Here is a 21,442-nt window from a genome sequence, read left to right as displayed (position 1 = left end):
ATCTTCATTAATTATAGCTCAGAAAAGCTTACAAAAACCAGCCTGCCTCTTTAATACAAATAAGATTAATTGCATGGTTGTTCAGAAAATGAACCATCAGTAGTTAAACAAAAATTGTTTGTCTTTAAGCAGCCCTTGGATGATTTTTTAAAAACTGTTACAGGAAGTGAAAAGGCTGCCAAATTGCTATGCCCGTGAGCCCCACTCTCATTATCAGCCTAAACGAATGCACACACCCCACCACTTTTATCCTCTTCCAGGTCCAAGAACAAGAAATAGGAGGCATAAATAAACCCCCAACCTTCCACACAAAGAGGTGTCTCTGAAGTCTGGAATGCACCCTGGCTGTTTGAAGACAAGATTTATATCTGACGCTCTCTGTTCAGCTCATTGTTGAGACTCGCCTGCGTTCAAATCAACCACAGACTGGCTGCTGCAGGTACTTCATCTTACAACGACCACATCATCGAAGATAAATGCAGCAGGAATTGCTATCACTTTGAGGTGAAAAAAAAAAAAATAGAGGAAAGAAGAAAGAAGAAAGAAAAATCAAACGCCTGATACAGGTAGTGGGTGGAAAGAAAAACAGACACACGAAGGAGTGCGTGGGAGTGTGCTCAGGGAAGCCGGCAACAGTCTGGGGTGAAAGCATGAAATGGGTCTGGCTGCCTGCACAGGCACCTGTATTTCGGTACAGCCTCCCCTTGCCTTTGGCAGCCTGGCTGTGGGACAGGCACCAGGCAAGCTGTCTAAGCCGCCATCAATGACAGTGAAGTAGTGGCATGCTAACTGCTTGTGAAAGACTAAAAGGAGGTTTTTGAAGGACTGTGGCTTAGCTCATATTGTCTCTATACTAAGACAAGCCTGTTCTCCTCATTTGAGACATAACTATCCTTTTCCTAAACAAACTGTGGTCAGAGCTGTGGCTCTTAAATTCCTCTGGAAGAGCCCCCTCGGTAGAGAGGATTTAATTTTACACTGAACCTTTCTGATGGGAGGCAAAGCCACAGAACACTGAGATCTATGAAGCAAACAGGGATTGAAGAAAATGCTCCGGAGTGTGTTAGGATGTAGAGAAACACAACTGAGTATCTCAGAGCTCAGGCTGCTGAAACTCTAGCATTAGCAGGTGTTGCACTAATTATGAAAGGCTTTGAAGTGGCAGGGGAAGAAAATGTCTGTCACAAAGTCAGAGTAACACCTGGCAATTTGCCAAGTTATTTATTGTCTGTATCACTGTATGACTCAAAAGCTCGATACAAGTTTCAGTGTAAGGATGACATTTGTGGTGCAGAACCACTTAAGGAACATTTTACAGGGTGAAAATTTTCCGTGGCATTTGGAATAGCACTGCACTAATCCATGGCACTCAAAAACATCTGTAAGGAGATAGGCTGAAAGCACACTGGTAAAGAAAAGAAGGCAGAAAAGTGACAGTATTGGTAGTTCAGAGTCAAGCTTTTACAAGACTTCTTCCAAAATTTCTGAGCTCACAGAGATGTTTGAGATGTTGTAATCTGGGAAAAAGGAGCTGATTCAATCCGTTTCAGTTATAGAACACTTTCTATATTTAGGATTTTAAATTGTGCTTTATTAAGAATGCAAATTATCAGCCTTTCCAGGACTCCGGGTACTTGCATGTCCCAGCTAGCACTAAACCTCATGCCATTCCAAATCTGAATAAAGCAAGTTAAGTTTGCAGGAAAAGAGCCTGTACAACATGTTCAACATACACCCACTAGGATGGAAGGAGAAACATCTACACGCAACTGACACAAGTGCCTGTGAAGCTGCAGCATCAATCTCAGTTTAGCCACAGGTATCCTGTTCTGTTTTCACATGTGAAAGATTTACCATTTATACGTTTTTCTGTGGGTGTTTTATTGTTTGTTTGTCAGTTGTTTTGTTTTATTCCATGGGGCATGATGTCTTCTATCTGATGCCAGCAGGAGGTTCTCAGAGAAATAATTTTCTGTGACCAATGTATTGAAAAATGGAGCATGGCTCCACGCAGCAATCACAGGAATCTGTTGTGGACACTTAGCCTGGAGCCACCATAATTTCCGACACTGAGCAGCTGAGGAAATAGCATTCAGTATTTCATTCTGACACTTCAGTTCTTGACAGCACGTCACAAAATGCTGCTTGAACCCAAAGCTGAATGCAATAACTGGAGCACAGCTTTGGAAAAAAAAAAAAAAAAAAAAAAAAGAGCAGAAGCAAGGCCGGTTCAACCTGCCCTGTTTCACAACGAGCCACAGGAGAGTGAAACAGAAATACATGGCTCTAGGCACTCACTCCATTGCTGCCTGCCTGTTAAAAATAATTTGCAACTTTCAAGAAACAGCTACAGGCACTACCAGGGCCTCCTGGCCTAATGAGAAGGCCAAGTAACGAATTAAGCAGCAAATGCCTGGATTCCCCAGTAATTCCTTCTCCAACCCTCACAGAATGACACCTTTATCTCCATCCTCCAAATGTTTGCTATTTTTGTCTCCATTCAGTCCTTTGCCTCAGATTAATTGAGCATCTTCTGCAACACATGCACTTAGTAGTGCCGATAACTCTTCTTACTGCCTTTCCTCACTCTGTTACTCATTGCCATGTTGGTGCACAGCCGCAGGTACCCCTTCCTCCCACCTGCATCACATGTTATTTCCACAGCCACTGCTCATGTTTTTGCTGTTCTTCGTATACCTGGGAGCCCAAATAGGATTTGGACATCCTCTGCTCCAACCTTCATATGTGCTACAAGCCTGACCTTCTGATCTGCCTGTTCCTTTCATGCAGCCTTTCTCCATAGATGTTCAAGTTCCCTACAAACTGAAGGTGACAAAGGCACACTGGGCACATGCTGCCTTTGTATCAGAATCATCCCACCTGGAGCAAAATCCCAGGCTATTCACCCTCACCTGTTTGGGGCCCATTGCCATTAGGGTGATGTAACATCCTGCATCATCAGCCTCTGCCTGCACAGGTATGGGTAATGTTAAGATCATCTTGTAAAGTGAAATGTAACAACACAGTCATGTTTTTGGCTTTTCAGTGCTTGGAGAAGATCCTCTTCCTGCCTCCTGTAACACCTACACCTTTCCAAGAGTTGAGGACAGCCTGTCTGGTACAGGTGGTTCCTTAGTGTCCCTCAAGCCCTGGTCTAGGGCTTAGCCTGACTAAAGGTGTTGTCCTTTGTAAGCAGCAGAAAAATCAAATTTTGTAGCCATACCAATGTACTGTATAGTAAAGCCCTTATAAAAGCAAAATACCTGTTTCCATGACTGCTTGAAGTAAGTAAAGGGTTACAGAAACAGAATTTCTGGAAGACACAACTATTGAGTACATGACAGCAACTGAAGAACTACACTTCTTTTATAGCTTGTCTAAAATGTCACGCTGTGCAGAGACCTGGGGACATGTTTTGGGGATGTGCTTTAAATGGTGAACAGTAAAAGCTACTTCTCCCCCCCCCAAAAAAAAAGCGTGCAAGCACAAAACTTGTTTAAAGGAGAAAGCTTTCGATGGACATCAAGTGTTTGTGTTCACATGTGCTCAGGTTGCTTCCAGAGTCAGTTTTTGGCTGTCTTGGCTCTGCCATTTAAGACATCTTCAAAAAACTCAATGCACACACCTAAGTGACAAATGTGTATACTGCATCTCAACTTTGACAGCAAGTGACAGTTAATTAAACCCATGCATTACAGAGAGAGCTTGTCCCTTCATGATAAATGATAGTATTGACAGATGAGTTATTTTTACATTGTACTTAATCATGTCAAAACTCAAACCACCAGTGTGCAACAGAAAGGGTAGCATTTTTGTTTGTTACTAATAAGCTGTGTTTGTTACCTTTCTTTTTCACTATTGACATGTAGTGAAGTGACCCAAACTAGCCATATTATATATCAATTAAAATCATTCCATTTTTTGTTGTCTTGTCATGACATACTGCATACAAATTTGGAAAAAGAAGCCATAAGACTGCCCTGTCTCTTGGCACCTCATGGTGATGTAAGTTTAAAACTTTAAGGAAACAAGAAGTGAGTTTCCCTCTTTGCATGGAGTCAGTTCTGTACATTTTCCTTGCTCAAACTGTTACATATATAAAGCTCATCACCTGAATCCCTGAGGTCATTTTTGTCTCCCACACCTATATCCTTGTAGGAAGAAGGCAAATTTGTATACAGAGCTACAAAATGGCTTTTCCTAATTTATGTGCCCAGAAAGACATTGGGGTGTTGGAGTGGGTCCAGAGAAGAGCAACAAAACTGGTGAAGGGTCTGCAGAAAAGGTCTTATGAGGAGCAGTGGAGGGAACGGGGGTTGTTTACTCTGGAGAAAAGCAGGCTCAGAGGAGACCTTACCGCTCTCTACAACTACCTGAAAGGAGCTTGTAGCAAAGTGGGTGTTGGTCTTGTCTCCATAGTAACAAGTGATAAGATGAGAAGAAACAGCCTTTAGTTGCACCAGGGAAGGTTTAGTTTGGACACTTGAAGAAACTTCTACACTGAAAGGGTTCTCAAATGCTGGAACAGGCTTCCCCAGGCGGGGCGGTTGAATCAGCATCCCTGGAGGTGCATAGAAGGCACACAGATGTCATGCTAAGGGAAGTGGTTACTAGCCATGTCCAGACTTGGTAGAATTAGATAATGACTTGACTTGATGACCTTAAGGGTCTTTTCCAACCAAAATGACTCCACGATTCTAATTAAAAAACCCAACAACAACAACAATAAACACACCAAATTTCTCCAAAAGGGAATAACTTTAGTCTTCAAAAAATAGAGATCAGATCATGCTGCTCCTGCTTATGGAGCAGTATCAGCAACTGAAATCAATGGACCTACTGAGAAAAAAGTGTACTAGCTCAATTAACAGTCTCCTAAATAAAAATCAAATAGTCTGCAATAAAACCAGCCAAAAGCCTGTAAATGAAAACCTAGGATGACCCCACTCATACCACTTACTACACCTTCACCGAAGTTTGCTCTTGCAATATCTTGCTCCTAAATCACTGCTGTGCTCTCTACTTGCACTCTGAATAGCTGTTCTTGAGCAGATTAAGAAGCACTGCTAGTTTTCTTAGTAATCACTAAAGGCCTGCATACAAGGCATTGTTAGCGCATTTGAGAGGTGTACATAGTTTCCACAGATCAATTTATTACTGGAGTAGTATGACACATTTTGTAAAATGTCAAATACTCCCTCTGTTTAATTTGGAACAGGGAGTGGACCTACAAACTTTGCCATTGACAAATTATGCATGGCAGCAAGGTCTTTGCATATGTCCCAGTGGGGAGCGCTTCAGCTCGAGCTTTCAGTCAGCCACAAGACATTGATCCATCAGTAGCCCCTGGAGCTAATTAAAACTAGTCTGGACTAATCTCTAGCACATTTTTGCCTGAGAAAGCTCCCTGCTTCAGCAGGGATCAGGCCAGATTCACAACAGGAGCAGTGCCATGATGCACTAAATGCTCCATGAAAGCCACAGGAGGTGACAGCATCCTTGCTGCAGCCAGATCCTGGGAAGAGCAAGACACCCCAAAACAGAGATCCTCAAAAGTCAGCAGATATGCCTCAGCCATGATTCTGGCAAGGCTTAGGAACCTGGCAAAGATTTGGTATCCAGTCCTCCAGGCTCTCCCCAAAATCAAGCCTAAGGAATCCCTCCTACTGCTGTTCTATGTCTTTGAATTTAATAACCCCATAATCCATGCATTGATTCAAGGCCAAATGCCTTCGCTTGCCTGCAGAAACCACCCTCCTTTGTCTGAACAGTATTTTGGAAATCTTACCCTCCTGAGTGATTAGGGGCATGCTGGATGTACTCCATGGAATGGGGACAGCACAGCTGGGCAGCATGGCTACAGAGGCACCCTTGCAGACCTGGTTGACTCCATCCTGTTAATGCTTCTCTGCTTTGTGTGAGACAGTTTTTTGATCTTTTCCACACAGATACTTGACTCCCAAACCTAGCAACTGAGGCACCACCTGGGAGTGGCTTTGGAAACTGGACTCTGGTTCTTACTCTGACAAAAATTTAGATGTCTTATATTGAGTATTCCCCAGAGCCCACATTTTCATATATGCTGGCAAGTACCTAGACACCATGCAGCATTATTTTCCTTTGCTCTCCAAATAGTCACTTATGCCTAGAAAAATGTAACAGTTTTTAAGAAAATAAGGGATGGACAGACACCTCTTCTGTAATCTAGAAGAGTTGGGGCTGGGGGCAGTGTTGTGGGTGAAACAGCTGAAGTCTCCTCAGGCTGAAGAGCCTTCAGTCTACATCTCCCAAGAGAGTTCCATAAGCAAGAACTAAATGTAGAAGCATGACCATTCTCATAAGTAAAACATAGTTTTCCTGTGTGGGTCTGTTCATCCATCACAGGCCAAGCCAGGTAAAGCATGTCCAGAAACACAAGTTCAGGCACGCCAGGAACTCAGTGGATGCAAACATGGGTGTTAAGGAATGTATGTACCTCTGGGATGAAGGTGAGCAAGGTTTCTTAGGACTGAAATTTTAGACTTAGTGTGTGAAGTGACAGATTTGCTAGAAACACAAGTTCCTCTGTTGGTTTAAGGCCATGAAGATAATCTAACAGAAAGTATCTGCTTCCCAGCTCAGTGTGCTCCCAAATCAAAGGTTCAGCAAATGTCTGCTATACTATGGACTTTTCACACACTCATTATTAATTGCCCTTCAGTGATTAGTGCTTCATCTGTACATACAAGAAAGGGTGAAAACTCCAGATTAAAAATATTGCAAAGTTAAATACAACCATTTATGAACTTTCATCCATTCTGCAGAAATGGACAATTTTATGAAGCTCAGCAAAGGTCTAGCTGTAACACTTGTTGAATTAACTCAGCTAGCAATGATAATAATAGAGAAAATACCACAGATAGTAGCTTTGCTTCTGTATGTATTTCTGGGGAATTCAAGCTGTTAGCATTGTCTTTGCACTTGGCATTGCAAGGAGAAAATCAGATGTCTTTCTCTTTCATTAATTTTGACTGAATTAATACAGTTTTAGCAACTTGTGCAGAATTTGTACCTTTTCTTTAAATTTTTGTCCAGTTCAATCATAGGCAACAGTAAATAAAAGCACAACATCCACAGTTCATTAAAAGAAACAGCAAAACCACCCATGACATTAGGATTGAGGGAGCATCTTAAGTCTTTCCCTTCAAGCCTTTCCACTAAACTTGTTCTTTCTCATTTCCTTTGTTTCTGTGTTTTATAATTCCAGAAGAAAAAGCCATGTGCACTCACGAAAATCACTTACTTTAGGTGTTAAACACATATATCATTCCACTGCTTCTTTTCATGTTCTTGTCACATATTTTTAAGAAATAACTTTTCCACACTTCTTACATACGTCTCTGAAATTCCTGAGGGATGCCTGTATAATTAGTAAGATCATACCAAATTAATAAGCCAGACTTCTTTGGAAACGCATTAAAATAATGTGAGAGGCACACCCAAGGCTGTGCTGTGGGTGAGCAACATGTGGAGCTGAGCTCTGCTACGTTTTGCTGAAAGCAAGCCTTCCCTCCCAAAGTAGGCAGTGGCTCTAACAGCTGTAAGCCCATCACTACACAGTCACAGACTTGTACAGTGATGTTGTACAAAGCCTTTTCAGCTGCTACAAACCACAACAAGTTCAAAACCTGATTCATGTCTAGAACTTCGACTTGCTTGCTGTTACTGGCTTAGTCATTGCCAGCAGCCCTACACACTTCTACTAAGTCTGCGGTATCGTCAGCACCATTCCCTCCTGTGAGAAAGCCCTGGTTAGTCAGCCTTGCAAAAAGGTGGGGTACTGTGATATTTCTCTTACCATCGTGCTGCTATGTTCTTCTTGCATTCCCATCTTAATGAAGGTGAGAGCTGTTGGCCTTCCAAGCTTTCTTTGTGCCTATGTAAATTCGGTGTTTGATGCTGAAGAGGCGGAGACGATTTCTAAGTTAAGGGGCAGGTGTGAGTGAAAAGAGCAAACCAACAGCCAAGCTATTTGAAGAAGAAACCTTAAATGTCTCATCAGCTCAGGACTTGAAAAAAGCCATCATAACTTGCCCTGAAAACTGGAAAAACAGGGTGTCTGGCTATAATTTAAGACATTAATAGTAAGAAGACATTGCAGTTCCCTGACATATTTTGACTTTTGCGCAGTGAAATACTATCTAAAACTAGGTCTGATTATTACTATGTGGAACGATGTCAGTGACAAAGAAATTACAGACAGGTTGATTTGTTTCTTGTTCACTAATCAAAATTTCAATGTTTTTTGAGAAAAGAGCCTAAGCTAAATTTTAGAGAACAACTGAAAAAAAATTATTCTTTCTCTTTGTTGAACAGAAATACTGAGGAGAATTTTGGCATGACCAGAAATTTAAGTGTACTCATAGTGATGCAACAAGTTTAAAGGACTGAACATCATCTTCAGTGGCTACCATGAAAACCCCTGGAACTGCAGCCTTGGGATGTGACACCATGATGAGCAAACTAAGTTTTAGCAAAAGTATTTTCCACCCACCACCAATGAGTATGCTCTCTGTTCCAGCACATAAAACACAGCAAAGCAAGAACAAATATACTTTGCCATAAGGGAACAGAGAGCAGTATGAGCCATCTGAATTCCCATAATTTATTTTTATTTCTCTGGTCCAGAAAAGACTTTCAAGTACAGAGTTAAAGCTTATGAACTTGAATAGTTAAAGCTTACGAACATGAATAGCTTCTGTGGGACATCTTGACTATTTGAAGTTGAGTATGTGCTTATAAGCTCTGCCATGTAAGTTATGAGATACACAAAATGGTCATGCACAGCCTTCTTTGCACAAGCATATTTATACTCATCATGGAAATCTCAACAAGAAACCAAAAGTCAAATTTTCTATTGGACTTCTTCCTTCTGCTAAAATAATCAACTTTCTGCATGGTTGCCTCATCTAGAAAAATTTTATGATGCTGGTAGATAGATGGGAAAATGCAAGCATCCTGCTCCCTGAACCTTCAAAGCTATTGTGTAATGATAACAGTGTTTTCTTTTAATCTTTTTTTTTTTTTTTCATTACAGAATATTATGCTTACAACAATCCTGCTTTGCTACAGATGGTTTCCTGTTGTTTCTGCCAAATGTTAAATAGCTATAAAACTTGAAAAGGTTTTGATGCTGTCACTGCATGAAAAATTACATCTACAAGAGAAAATTAAATATGTTCCTTCACCTTTAATTGCTTTAATCTTACTTAGTAAGTGAACTTTTCTACCCCCACCCCCAACTCAAAGCTCCTGATAACATGACCTGCAGGGAAAAATATTGCTATGCATTTTAGTCAGGTATAAAGCCTTCATTAACAAAACCAAAAAAGAGGAAGGGGAAGCAGATAATTCTCATGTCCAGACCAACTCAACAACCGGCAACTCTAGCTAATAAGAACGGTGCCTTTGGCTCAGCTTCATAAAATATGTAAAGTAATTTCTGTTAGAAAAGTGAACTTCCTGTTTTCAGTGCTATAATAAGGAAATCTGTCACCTTAGCAGACAAATTACTAGAAAATGGCTTGTGTACTCTCAAGGGGACAGAGCCTTTGCTCCTTGCATGGGTAAACCTCAGTGAACTCAGTGAGAGCTTTACTTGAATGCAAAAGGGGTGTTACAAAGTGCTTCAAAGAAAAATTAAATTTTGTACATTTCTCATATGATAAGGGAAACCTTTGATACCCTAATGCTCTCTAAAAGCATATATTCAGCGATGGATGGGAGAAGGGCTAAACAAATGTTATTTTACCAGCAAAGGCATGGGTCAGGCACATGACTTAAGAGAGGAGCATCAACGAACAAGTGAGCCACACAAGCTCTTTCAAATTGACTGGCAGCACTTCAACATACTTATTTTTTAGAAAAAAACAATGAATATTTAACCACATCCTTCTACCAGCTTGGTAAGGCTGACCTCACTGCTATGGATCTGTCTGTACAAGCACTGAGAGTAAATGTAAATAGAGTAAATATGAGACATCTGTCATTTTTTGAGTACATTTGTCTATCTGTTGCCTTACATAGGAGGTCTGCTATCACAGAGCTTTGCAGTAAAAGAAGCAAATGCTCTGTATTATACTGGAGATTTGGCAAGCATCCGAAAGCATGCAATTGTAGTCTCACACTACCAAGACATCAGACCTCAACTTTCAAGCTGCTAAGACCTCTGTATTGTTCATGACTGATACCCATTTGCTAGAAAAAGAGATTCACTCCCAGTGGAAAGAGAAGCTGGTGGGAGTTTAATTTCTTTTAACTTGTGCTGTCTTTCCCTGCTCTGGGGGCTGGAATTTAAAAGCTGAGGTAGAGGTGACATTGTGGGCAGGAATGGAAAAATGTGTACACTCATCAAACTACAACCAGATGTCTCATCTACATGTGGACATGCCTCACCCATGTGCAGTACCCCCAAGGGTACCTTCAGTGCCTCCTCAAAGCGCAGAGATACTTGCACCAGAGATATGCTTGTTTATTTAGTTTGATTTCCACCTAAACTAAATTACAAACAACCTTATACAAGCTCTGGGAGACCTGCACTGTACAGCTACAGTCAAACCCATACAGTTCAGCCCAACTGTGGCGCCCAGTTCATTGTGAATTTGGGCAGATTTGGAAGGAGCAGGGCTACAGGGGCTGTTTGGGACCTGTGTGGCTGACATGCTAGACTTCCTGCCTTCTCTGAGTGACATGACATGGCACCTGACTTTGATGTCTGTGAAAACCAGTGGCTTATCTCTTGGACCAGGAAAGCATTTATGGTTAACCACCTTTTTTCTCTTTGTTAATTTATTCAATCATTTATTACTTTTTTTTTTTTTTTTTTTTCATTTGGTCCCCAGCTGAATTATTGACACCTTTCACATCCAATCAAATACCACAAACTGCTAATGCAGGACTTTTCTCACAACCGGTTAGAAACCATGATAGAAAACATAACCCTGCTACATCAGAGACATTCTTCATATACTATACTGTATTTGCATCTAGGTTTCCTTGTTGCTAGCCAGTGCCATCTGTTATCTGTTTTGGTTGCTTATGAGAACTGGCAATTTTTGAAAATTGAGAGCAATGGAAGAACAATGGCTTTTCCCTTTGTATTTTACATCCCAAAGAAGCCAACTGGATCTACGCATGCACACAAAAATATACCCCTTCAACTGGCTATGTATTAGCACATATTTTCTGTATGGAAAATTTAAAGAGACAAGGCTCATCACAGAGAAGTATTTGAATGTAATGAAATAAATCTGTGTCCTACAGTGCTTGGATTCTCGGTTCTGCTTTTGTCTCTCTTGGAGGGTGATGACACCCCAACATGGTGATGGATTAAACAGCAACAGCTGAGATAGTTACTGCCCTCAGCTGTGTGCTCTGCCCCTCTTTTGGAAATTACTGCCCTCCTGCAGTCGGCACAACTGAACGCTTCATGAATACAGTTTCAGGCCACCAGACTTCACATCAGCCTTCGCTCATGCAGATCTGCCAGCTTGTAAACTCTGTGGGTTGGAGGAGAATCCGTGAGCTATTGAACCATGCCTGCTGTACAGGTGGAAAATAGAAAGAAAGGGGGTGCCAGATGAAAGTGGTGCTGATTTGCTTGTCCCCCTGTCACAAGCCGCTGGATGGGTGGCAGCCTGTAGAACATTCTCTCCTATTTTTGGAAATACAAACACATCTTACTCGGGGGACCCATTGTCACAAGCTACCCATCAAGAGAAGAAATGGCAAAATCTCAAGTTTCAAGAAGAGAGCACATCTTCAGCCTTTTCTCAGTTTGTTTTTTTGTTTGGTTTCTTGTATTTGTTTGCTTGTTTGTTTTTTTTGGGTGGGAAGGAGGTGGGGATTGTGGAGGGTTTGCTGTTGATTGTATTTTTTTCTTTTGCAACTACTCTTCAGGGAGAGTATTCAACTGTGCTCAGCACTGAATGAACTCTGTCCCTTTGAGTTCTATCACAAATATTTTTGTTGACTCAGATAGGAAGAGAACCTTTACTTTAGAATGGTAATTTCAAACTCCTCTTTGTTACAAGTAGTAAATTAAGTCTCATGTTTGAAGATGCCATCTGTTTCATAGTTCCTAACTATAGCAGACTATAAAGCAGCACCAGGCAGTTTAAGAGATTCTGCCATTTTTAGCCTTTGATCTTGTATGTTCCTTATATTTTTGCAATTTTTCTATTCCAAGATGTGTGATCTGGATGCACAGGGTCTTTTTGTCTTCTTCTTTTCAGTGTCAGAAATCAATTTCAATAAAGTCTCAATTGTACAGATCTTTCCCTCCTTGGTCCTCCTCCCAAGAAATGGGGTGTGTATACAGCTGTGAGAGGAAAAATGGAATGCATCCTTCTGGGCTGGATAATTATAAATATCTAATCTGAACTATTAAAATTATTCTTGTTTAGAATGAAAAGAAAAATCCTGACACTCAATCTGCAAATAATTGTATGCTGCTGAACTGGCACTTCAGTCATTTTTCTTCATGATATATCCAAAAAAAGAGGTGGATTCACTGTCAGAATTAAAAGCTCTCTCAGTAGTTGGCCATATGTTTCTGCTTTGGTCCCCAGCCTGTTATATTGCAAACAGAGGATAAAGGCCATCTTAACAGAGCTTCATATACAACACAGCCTCCAGGGGAGATGGGGGGAAAAAAAGTAAATCTTTCCAAAGACCTTCTTACCAAAGAGCTGGCTTGGACTTGGATTCAGCCAAGTTTTGCAACACCATGTCCTGGTCGTAAAGCCTAATGGTCCAGAGGCTCATTAACACAATCTGCAGGGGATGTACATCCATCAGGCTTTTCACAGTCAAGACAAAGACAGTGGGAAACTGGAACTCTATGCCAGGCTCCAGTAGGGAAGCAAATATCTTATTGAAGATTGGTTGAGAAGGGTTGGATGCTGGAGGTTTTTAACTAGGTTGATATTGGCCTTTAAGATCAAAAGCATCTCAAGTCTATCAATATTTTAGGGTGTCACAGATGTAGTCAAGCTAAGCACTATGAAGTCTTCTGTTTTCCCCTCTCTACATCACCAGAGGCCATTGACCATACCCAAGTAACATTCCCAAAACACAGTTTACCCCTCACATGTTTGTTATCAGAGCAGTCATTTCATCAAGACTCTCCAAGCCTCATGTGCACAGCAAGTCAGGCAAGTCTGAGCTGTGATACCACTAACTGCTGGAGGCATTTCTTGTGGACCAGAGAATGAAGAAACATCAACCTCCTGAAAAAAATCTTTGCTGTAAAAGTGACACAGCTCTGGCAGTCTGTTCCGCCACTAGAAAATTGTATCAGCCCTCCCTAAAAAAAAAAGAAACAAGCAGAATTTAAGGCACCAAATCCTTAAAAATCTAATGTCTGCAGAACTGAGTCTAAGAAACAATAAATGCCAGAAACTGTGAAGTTCACCAGGGACTTTGCTACTAATTTAGCACTGCAGATGGTCAGACATTATGGTAATGTGGTAATGCAAAACCTGTTGCTAGGTTAGTGGTGGGTGATTCAGCTCAGGCATCATGGACTAACTTCACAATTCAACTTCTGACAATTCAAACCCAACATTCACTAGTGTCAGATCAAGAACTTGTGGTCCTGACTTCATCTCTGCAGAGATTTGAAAATCCATTGGCAAAGGTTTGACGTCTTCAAAAGGCAATAGCAGATAATGGTTTAAAATAGCCTTTGTTTATCTTTTTATTCTTTTGTTTCTAATGGACTCCTTCTGAATTTAAAAATAACTTTGTCTACTTTTGTTCTTATTTCCCTAGTGAGAAGAAACTGAAAGATCTGAACTACATAAAGTCATAAGAAATGTGTGCAAAGCTAACATGGTTCATGAAGCAGTGTTTGATCACTAAATGTTGCCACAGAGCCAGCAAGAGTTGGGCACACTACCCTAGCGGGATCTCTGCCACTGGCTGCATGAGCCCAGGATCTCAGTTTGATTTTTATAGAACTGGATGAGTGACAAATCAAGCAAAAGAACAAGTTACTTGGCCTCTAAATAATATTTGGATGTTCTAGTCTTCTGTTGTATGAAGCCAGCTTCTTAGTTTTCTGGGAAAAATCTGGCCAAGCACTTTGTCTACACAGTGAACACCACCACGGGCCAATAATGCTTGCCAAGGTGGACAGTCATAAATGTCACAATTCCTTCCGTGTTCAATAATGTCTAATCCTTTACAGAGAGTTACCTTCTTGAAATATACATGGCAAGAAAGAGTCACTTTCCTTTTTTTTTTCTCAAACAGGTCCTTGCCTGAACAACATACTGGCAAGAACATTTATACATATGAGCAAAGAAGGGTTTTGATAGAAACTTAGAACGTTTTGAGTTGGAAGGGATTTTGAGAGGTTATCTAGCAACATCATAAAGAATACAGTGGGTCTTGAGGGTCAGGAGGGCACCAGAAGGCAACAAAGGCCTGGTTTAGAGAATAGCCAGAAGGAGAAAAGGGATACTTGTAACAGGAGTAAATGGGAAGGCTGATCTACCCCAAGCTCCTCACAAATGACTCATGTAGGGTGTGGTCATGCTGGAACCTCTCTGGTTATTCTGCTATAGGCAGCAGCAATTTATCTACCCTTTAGCCGAGAAGAGAAGCAGCATAGATATGATCTGAAACCCGTCTCTATCCTAGCATGGTTGAGGGAAACAACTCTGTTGAGGTTACTAGAGGGGAATTCCTCCACTGATGACAACATGAGAAAAACATTATCTTAATATTAATCTTATCTTTAAGAGCTCATGTGGCTGGTGGTTTGGTGTTTTGTTGTTGTTGTTTGTTTGTTTGTTTGTATTAAACCGAGACACTGACCATTTGTCTAGCACAGCTATATGGATGCAATTAGAAACTGTAGACTCTGTCAAAATATCACAGTCCTCTGAAGATTGTCACTTTAACATGTAAAGTTAAAATGTTTCATGGGAAACCGTTTCCAGAGGAATTCTAAACACCTTCATGGCACAATCACATTCAGTTGACCATTTTCAGCAAGCTGAATTTCGAGGCATAAAATTCAGTATGATGCTTTGAAAACTATCATCTCACAGTCTGATGTGAAAAATTAAAACTTCACATGTTTTCCATTTAGCTGCAACAAATAAAAAAAGCCTATTTATGGCACCATTTTTCAGTAAAAACTGTCTATATACTGAAAAAAAAACCCATCAAAAACCAAAAACAAAACCCTGCTGGCTTTTTCTGGGCACATTCTCATCTGATCTCTTTGTTGTGGTCAGAATAAATGATTGCAAACAGCAACACAGCTATGCTGTACCCTACCAACCAAAAGAGCTGAGCCAAGCTTTAGCAACACTTTCACACTCATCAGACATCTCCAGTGAAAATGGCTTCATAGGAGCTTTCTTGAAGGTGAAATTGTTTCCACTGCGTGGTATGGAGCCAGACTGGCTCCTGAAGAATATATGTTCTTTCTTTGATTGTTCTTGTGTCATTTAATTTTAAAATTAATTTCTTATCACTGATGCTCTTTGATAGCAGATGCCCAAACATTATTTTCACTTTCTACATCTTAGACATTTCTGACAGAGAAAAGCAAAGAACTGAAAAATCCTGATCAGAGTCATGGAGTTTGACTCCCCTTTTGTACAATCACCTTAATTTCCTTTTAAAATTTATGATCTCCTATGATTTTTCATATAGAGCTGCCAGAGACTTCCACCACGATTTCCACCACTTCTCCAAAACATTCCAAGACCTATCATTGAAAACTGCATTGTACAAGAATAATCTGCAGAGCAGTGACAGCAGTAGCCATGGGCCTTGTTTGTTCCAGCAAACAGCAGCTGTAGGTGTGAAAGCTCTCCTTGTGCCTTAAGGCATATAAGGAGGTTTTGGGTGGCACCCCAAGGAAGCAGTGATCACCAAGCTCCTTGGCACTGTTGCACTAGATGAGGATCTCACCCGTCATCCCATGGGAGACAATCCGAATTGCCATCCAGTGTTCTTTGATATAGTATCTAAAGCTCCACTGGTTGCAAAAATGAAAACACTTTTTCTCTTAAGTGTACAGTGCCTTGATGCACTTTATCTAGTCCATGGTATCAGTGCTGTAGCAGCTAAACAGCAGCTAAACACCCAGCTCAGTACCAATGACAGGCTATCATAGTTGTTCAAGACTCACACAGGCTGCTTTACTGCTGGTTTTGTAGTTCTGGCTGAGCTCTCTGTTCCCCCAGAGCAGAGAGGGCATTTTAAAGCTAATCCAGCACTATGCATGGTAACAGCAATACTGTATAAGTACAGTCACAGTGTACCATGCTTGGAGCAGGTATGCAATGCTACTGTCACCCAGGTGCTCCTTTCTTCTCTGGATCTGCTGGAGCCCACAGCACCCTTTCCCAGAGAGACTGTAGAAGCAGGGAGAATAATCTACTACTACAAATATCTACTCACATATATATGCAGTCAGCCACCACACTGCTGGTGCTGTAATATCTTACATCACTGGTCGTGATTTCAAAAGTATAGTAACAGTCAAAAATGCACAGGCAAATTGGTTTGCATTGTTAGCGCAAAACCCAAATGAGCAGTTCCACTGTCCTCTAGAGAAATACGTACTTCCACTCAAATATTCCACTGGATCCTTTAGAGTTTGTGCACTAGTCAGACCATCAGTGCTTTTAGTAATAAAGTCTAAAGAACATTTGATGTGAGGAAACTTTAGCTTTTAATCAAAGATGCTACTAAACTATAGCTACTTTTTAGCATTCATAGAAAAAAAAAAAAAAAAAAGAAAAGTAGTTCTCTAGTCCAATGCCAGGAAAAAAGAAACTCACTGAATAGTAGTTTTTGTTAAAATGAAACCTAAGAATTAAATAATTTCCAGCCACAGCTCTCAGTGACATCCCCACAACGCACTGGATCCCATACCAGAGCTACACTGGCTTCGGGAGAAGCAGCAGACATGTTTGATGTACCCCTACCTTGTGCAGATGGGCTCACCACTGCCGAAGCCCGGAGAAGTTTTTCAATGGGTACAGGGCTCAGGGTAAGCACTTGCCCAGGCTCTCACAGGTGCCGAGGCGCGGGCACAGCCAGCGTGGGTCTCCACTTCTCACAGAGCTTGTCATGAATGTTCCCAGTTTGGTCCCAGGGTGCTCGAATGCACCAAAGCCTCCAGCTGCCGGCTCCGCACTCCCTTTGCAGCCTCACAAGGGCTTCCCAACTTCTGCTTCTCCGCTTTCTCTGTGCTGGGACTTTTCCCCCACTTGCTCCCTGCTGGGGAAGTTTCGCAGAGCCAGGAGCGCCGGAGCGGGTTCCTCTGGCTGCGAAACTCTCCGGCCCCACCTAGAGGTGCAACGCAGGATGAGGGGGATCCCCTCTTCCTTTTCCCGCTGCTACTGAAATTAGATTGTGCTGGTGAATAGGAGGGTAAGAAAGTTTTATCAGGTTTGGCTCGGAGAAGGATAGCCGGGCCCTGCAGTGTGGAGCATGGGAACACTTCTGGGATGGTCCTGGGAAGAGAGGGGATGAGGGTGGAAGTTTGATAATTTAATTGGTTCAATTCAGCAAATGTTGGCTTGTCAGCATCAAAGTCCTCTGCACAAATACTTCGATTTTGAGGGAATTTGAAATGACTCCTCTGAGGCCTGCTTCACTTTTCTACCCTTCAGCAGCAGGTATGGGGACCCCTCAGACTTCCTGCAGGATGCCTGCAGGCCAGGGCAGCATGGGAGTTTCAGTGTTCCTGGGATCTGTGGGCAGTCCAGGACACACACAGCTCCCTGTTACATTTAGCAAATTCTATAGTAATAGCTTTCCATGTTTTTCTAATTAAAAATGTCATAGCTACCTTTCTGAACAGTTCATTCTCTTTTTCCACAGCAGATCAGAAATATTCTTATACTGTTGAGCCTCCTAAAAAGTTGCAAATTCTGGATGTCACCTAGGTCTGGTTGAGGAAGTTGCTAGTATTTCTACTAAGACAGTACTCTTTAAAAGCAGAAAACATGAAATAACCCACTCTGGGAGATTATTTAACACTGAAATGAAAACAAATGAAATGTGAAAAAACCCAACACACATGTAAATGGCTTGAATGCAACTAGAGCAGTTAACTCAGAGGTCATGGAGAAACAGATCAATATTGCAACTAGTTTTGCTGGCAATGCTTGGTGGATCAAAGGAGATAGAATAGAATAGAATAGAATAGAATAGAATAGAATAGAATAGAATAGAATAGAATAGAATAGAATAGGCCATGTTGGAAGAGACCTTTGAGATCATTGCATCCAACCTATCATCCAACACCACCTAATCAACTAAACCATGCAGCCAAGCGCCCTATCAAGTCTTCTCCTAAACACCTCCAATGATGGTGACTCCACCACCTCCCTGGGCAGCCCATTCCAATGACCAGTCACTCTCTCTAAGAAGAATTTCTTCCTAACCTTCACCCTAAACCTCCCCTGGTGTAGCTTGAGACTGTGTCCTCTTGTTCTGGTTCTGAATTGAATATCCTTCTTAATTAAATGAACCCACACACACTCCAATTGTAATTTAATCTTGATTCATAACATGGAGTTTGATGTGTGATCTTGAAGGTCTCTTCCAACCTGATCTATTCTATTCTATTCTATTCTATTCTATTCTATTCTATTCTATTCTATTCTAATCTCTAACTACCTCTTCCTGGAACACAGGGGAACTATACTGCTCCCTGACTCCATCTGTCAGCTCAGGAGGCCAGCTGTCTGGAAGACAACCTATCCTGCTATTAAAAATTGAGGCAAAGAAGGTGTTAAGTACCTCTGCCTAGATCTTTTAGCCTTGTTGGGATACAAGATTCATAAAATCTATACTCTGGTATATGCTGTTCTTGTAACTCCACAGCTGTCTTGACAGTCATCGTACTGTTAGGTAAATCTGTGCATTTAAAACAGGGGTGCTTTTGTTCTTAGCTCATACACATCAAACTCCATGTTATGAATCAAGATTAAATCATAATTGGAGTGTGTGTGTATGGGTTCATTTAATTAAGAAGGATATTCAATTCAGTGGCTCCAGTTGTCAAAGACTGACCCTGGGCTACATGGCGAGTTGGTTCCTTCCTACCTGCAGAGAAGAAAAGGTTATGGCTGATATCACAACACAGCCAAAACACATCTAAGCCTGGCTGACCTTCCAAAGGAGCTGCTTCTTCCTGCAGTAAGTGAATTGTTCTTGAATTTATCTCCTTGCTGAGATGATGTTATATGAGAGACAAGAATGAAGGTAGTAATAGCTGAGCAGGCAAGGTTCATTGGATATGATCAAATAAACTGGAAATAAACTGGAGGTTGCATCCATACAGCCCGCAGGGTGCATCTGCTCCCAAGCAGAGACAAAGGCATCAGGACCATAAAAGACAGAACAGTGTGGAGCAGAAGGCAGAAGTAGAACAATAGCTTTTTAGCCCCATTTCCTGTGGAAACAAGGCTCATGTGAAGTGTGTGTTCCATTCTGACAAATTTTGTATTTACAGGACAGCCAAGCTATGCCCTGAGAAGTCTCTAACGATAAAGACAGTCATCCCCAGTTTGTTGCCCAGATTTGGGCAAAGCACAGCGTGAGCACACCTTGAGAGAAAACAACAAATCCATGCAGGGAGAGACATCACACATGTTCCAGCCGCCCAAAAGGCATGCGTCTTCTTAGACCGCACAAGTCAGTCAACCCACAGGACAGAGCTCTGTAGAAAATCAGGATTCATTAGTTCCGGTACTTCTGGAGCAAGTTGTTTTTCTGGGGATGGTTTATCATCATGAGTCTGAGAAATGCCAGAGGATTTTGTGTTTCATGTCTTTAACCTAAATTAGGTTATTTTTCATTCTTCTGTTTCTCCCAGTCTTCAAAGCAAAAGACAGTCAAAAGCCACAACCAGAATGAACTTCCCCTGGTTTGGCCTTGAAATTTACATCCTACCAGGGCTGACAGCTGACTCAAAGCTGTTTGACAGGAATGCTGCATGTATTCCTTTTGCAGTGATGAAGAGCAGCGTGAAAAAAAAAGAGTAGTGCATCTCCAGAGCTACCTTTGTCAAAGCCTCCAAAACTAGAGCATTATTTAAAGTTGTTGCATTGATGGCTGGTATCAGGCTGAAAGGTTTAACTTTCCCTTTCAGTTCCTACAACATCCAAGCGTGTCCCCCTGCCCTCTATAACACATTTGACATTTCTACCCTGAGCACCCAGTAGGAACAAGAGGACTTGTAGGCATCACTGACAAAGTAAGTATATGCAGCTGCAAGGAATGAATGGAGTCTGGGTTGTGATAACCTATGACCTTGTGAGGCTTCTTACTGCTTACTTTTTCTATGAAGGTCTCTTCCAACCTGGTCTATTCTATTCTATTCTACTCTATTCTATTCTGTTCTGTTCTGTTCTGTTCTATCAGGATGGAGGGCTCTGTGGCACACAGATATCTGTTGTGATGCCATCATCCTTCCACCCTACCTTTGATAATGTCAGAGGCAGCACAAGGGCAGAGTACGACAGTGTAATATTCCTTGGGTTTATCCAAAGGATTTGTGTTTCTCTTAAATCATGGGAGAAGTAGGGTGGCATGAAAAGTGTCTGCACTACATATCTAAAAGCAACAGTGTTTTTGCCCTATGTGCATTCTTACACTGTCATCAACTAAGGCTGACAGGACTTTCCCTTTTGCATTTGTGTCCTTCCACTTTTCTGCAGGGGCTAGTATTCCCCTGTCCCACCATGATGTAGGACATTTGTGTCCTGGAAGAGGCATCAACAAGCCAGCTAAACCTGTTTGAGCCACTGCCCTTTTTCCTCCGTCCCTGTTTGCAGGGGCCAGGTTTGCGGTTGAGGAGCCAATAGGCAGGTGCTGTTAAGGCTGCCTGGAGGGGGTGGAAGCTAGACCCCGAGCCTCATGTTTCAGAGAGGCAACTGCCCATGTCAGAGGCTATGAGAGAAGGCATGTGCGGTTTTGCCCGCCATACAACATTTTCAACTGATTGGTGGGATTTGAATAGGTAATGTGCCACTGGGCTGTTCAGTTTTCAAAAAAGGGATCTTATAGGGGAAGATTTCAGAGCCACAGTTCTTTTCTCTTTTTCTCTTTCTCTTATCTCTCATCTTCTCCCCCCCCTGTTTGTTAATGGCATTACTTTGTGCTCCTGTTTTCAGGGCAATTAGCTTCTTTTGTTTTAGCAGCATAGTGTTTAGATCTCCACCACAGCAATGTGTCTCACACTCTCTCACTTCCTCTAATGTTGGATACTATCCTTTGGATTATTCCTGCCCTTTGGATTACAACTATGAACTCAGAACTTCGCTTCATTCAGCAAAGGTTTTGGTAGTTAACAGCTCGGTGGTTCGTGAGTAACTTATGCTAATTTACCTGTTTATTTCTAAGGTTTATAGCTTGTTTA

General features: G+C 41.6%; 1 protein-coding gene across 4 annotated transcripts in view; it reads right to left on the bottom strand.

Moving 5' to 3' along the window:
• EDAR (ectodysplasin A receptor) overlaps nucleotides 1–17,294 on the bottom strand; it is a 75,191-nt gene extending 57,897 nt beyond the window's left edge. For 2 of the 4 annotated variants that reach the window (XM_068137420.1, XM_068137425.1), the window contains exon 1: nucleotides 7,838–8,400. In XM_068137420.1, coding sequence (XP_067993521.1) covers nucleotides 7,838–7,870 — 33 coding nt within the window. In that variant the 5' untranslated portion in view covers nucleotides 7,871–8,400. Of the gene's footprint in view, nucleotides 1–7,282; nucleotides 8,401–16,994 lie in introns of those variants that run through there. The other 2 variants (XM_068137442.1, XM_068137434.1) reach the window with 2 other exon arrangements.
• Nucleotides 17,295–21,442: the final 4,148 nt, after the last annotated feature.

Source organism: Melanerpes formicivorus, unplaced genomic scaffold (assembly GCF_026170545.1).
Source record: "Melanerpes formicivorus ecotype bairdi unplaced genomic scaffold, bMelFor1.0.p_v2 SCAF_1, whole genome shotgun sequence".
Classification (NCBI taxonomy): domain Eukaryota; kingdom Metazoa; phylum Chordata; class Aves; order Piciformes; family Picidae; genus Melanerpes; species Melanerpes formicivorus.
The sequence above is the reverse complement of the archived record's forward strand: the minus strand, read 5'-3'. Positions and strand labels throughout refer to the sequence as shown.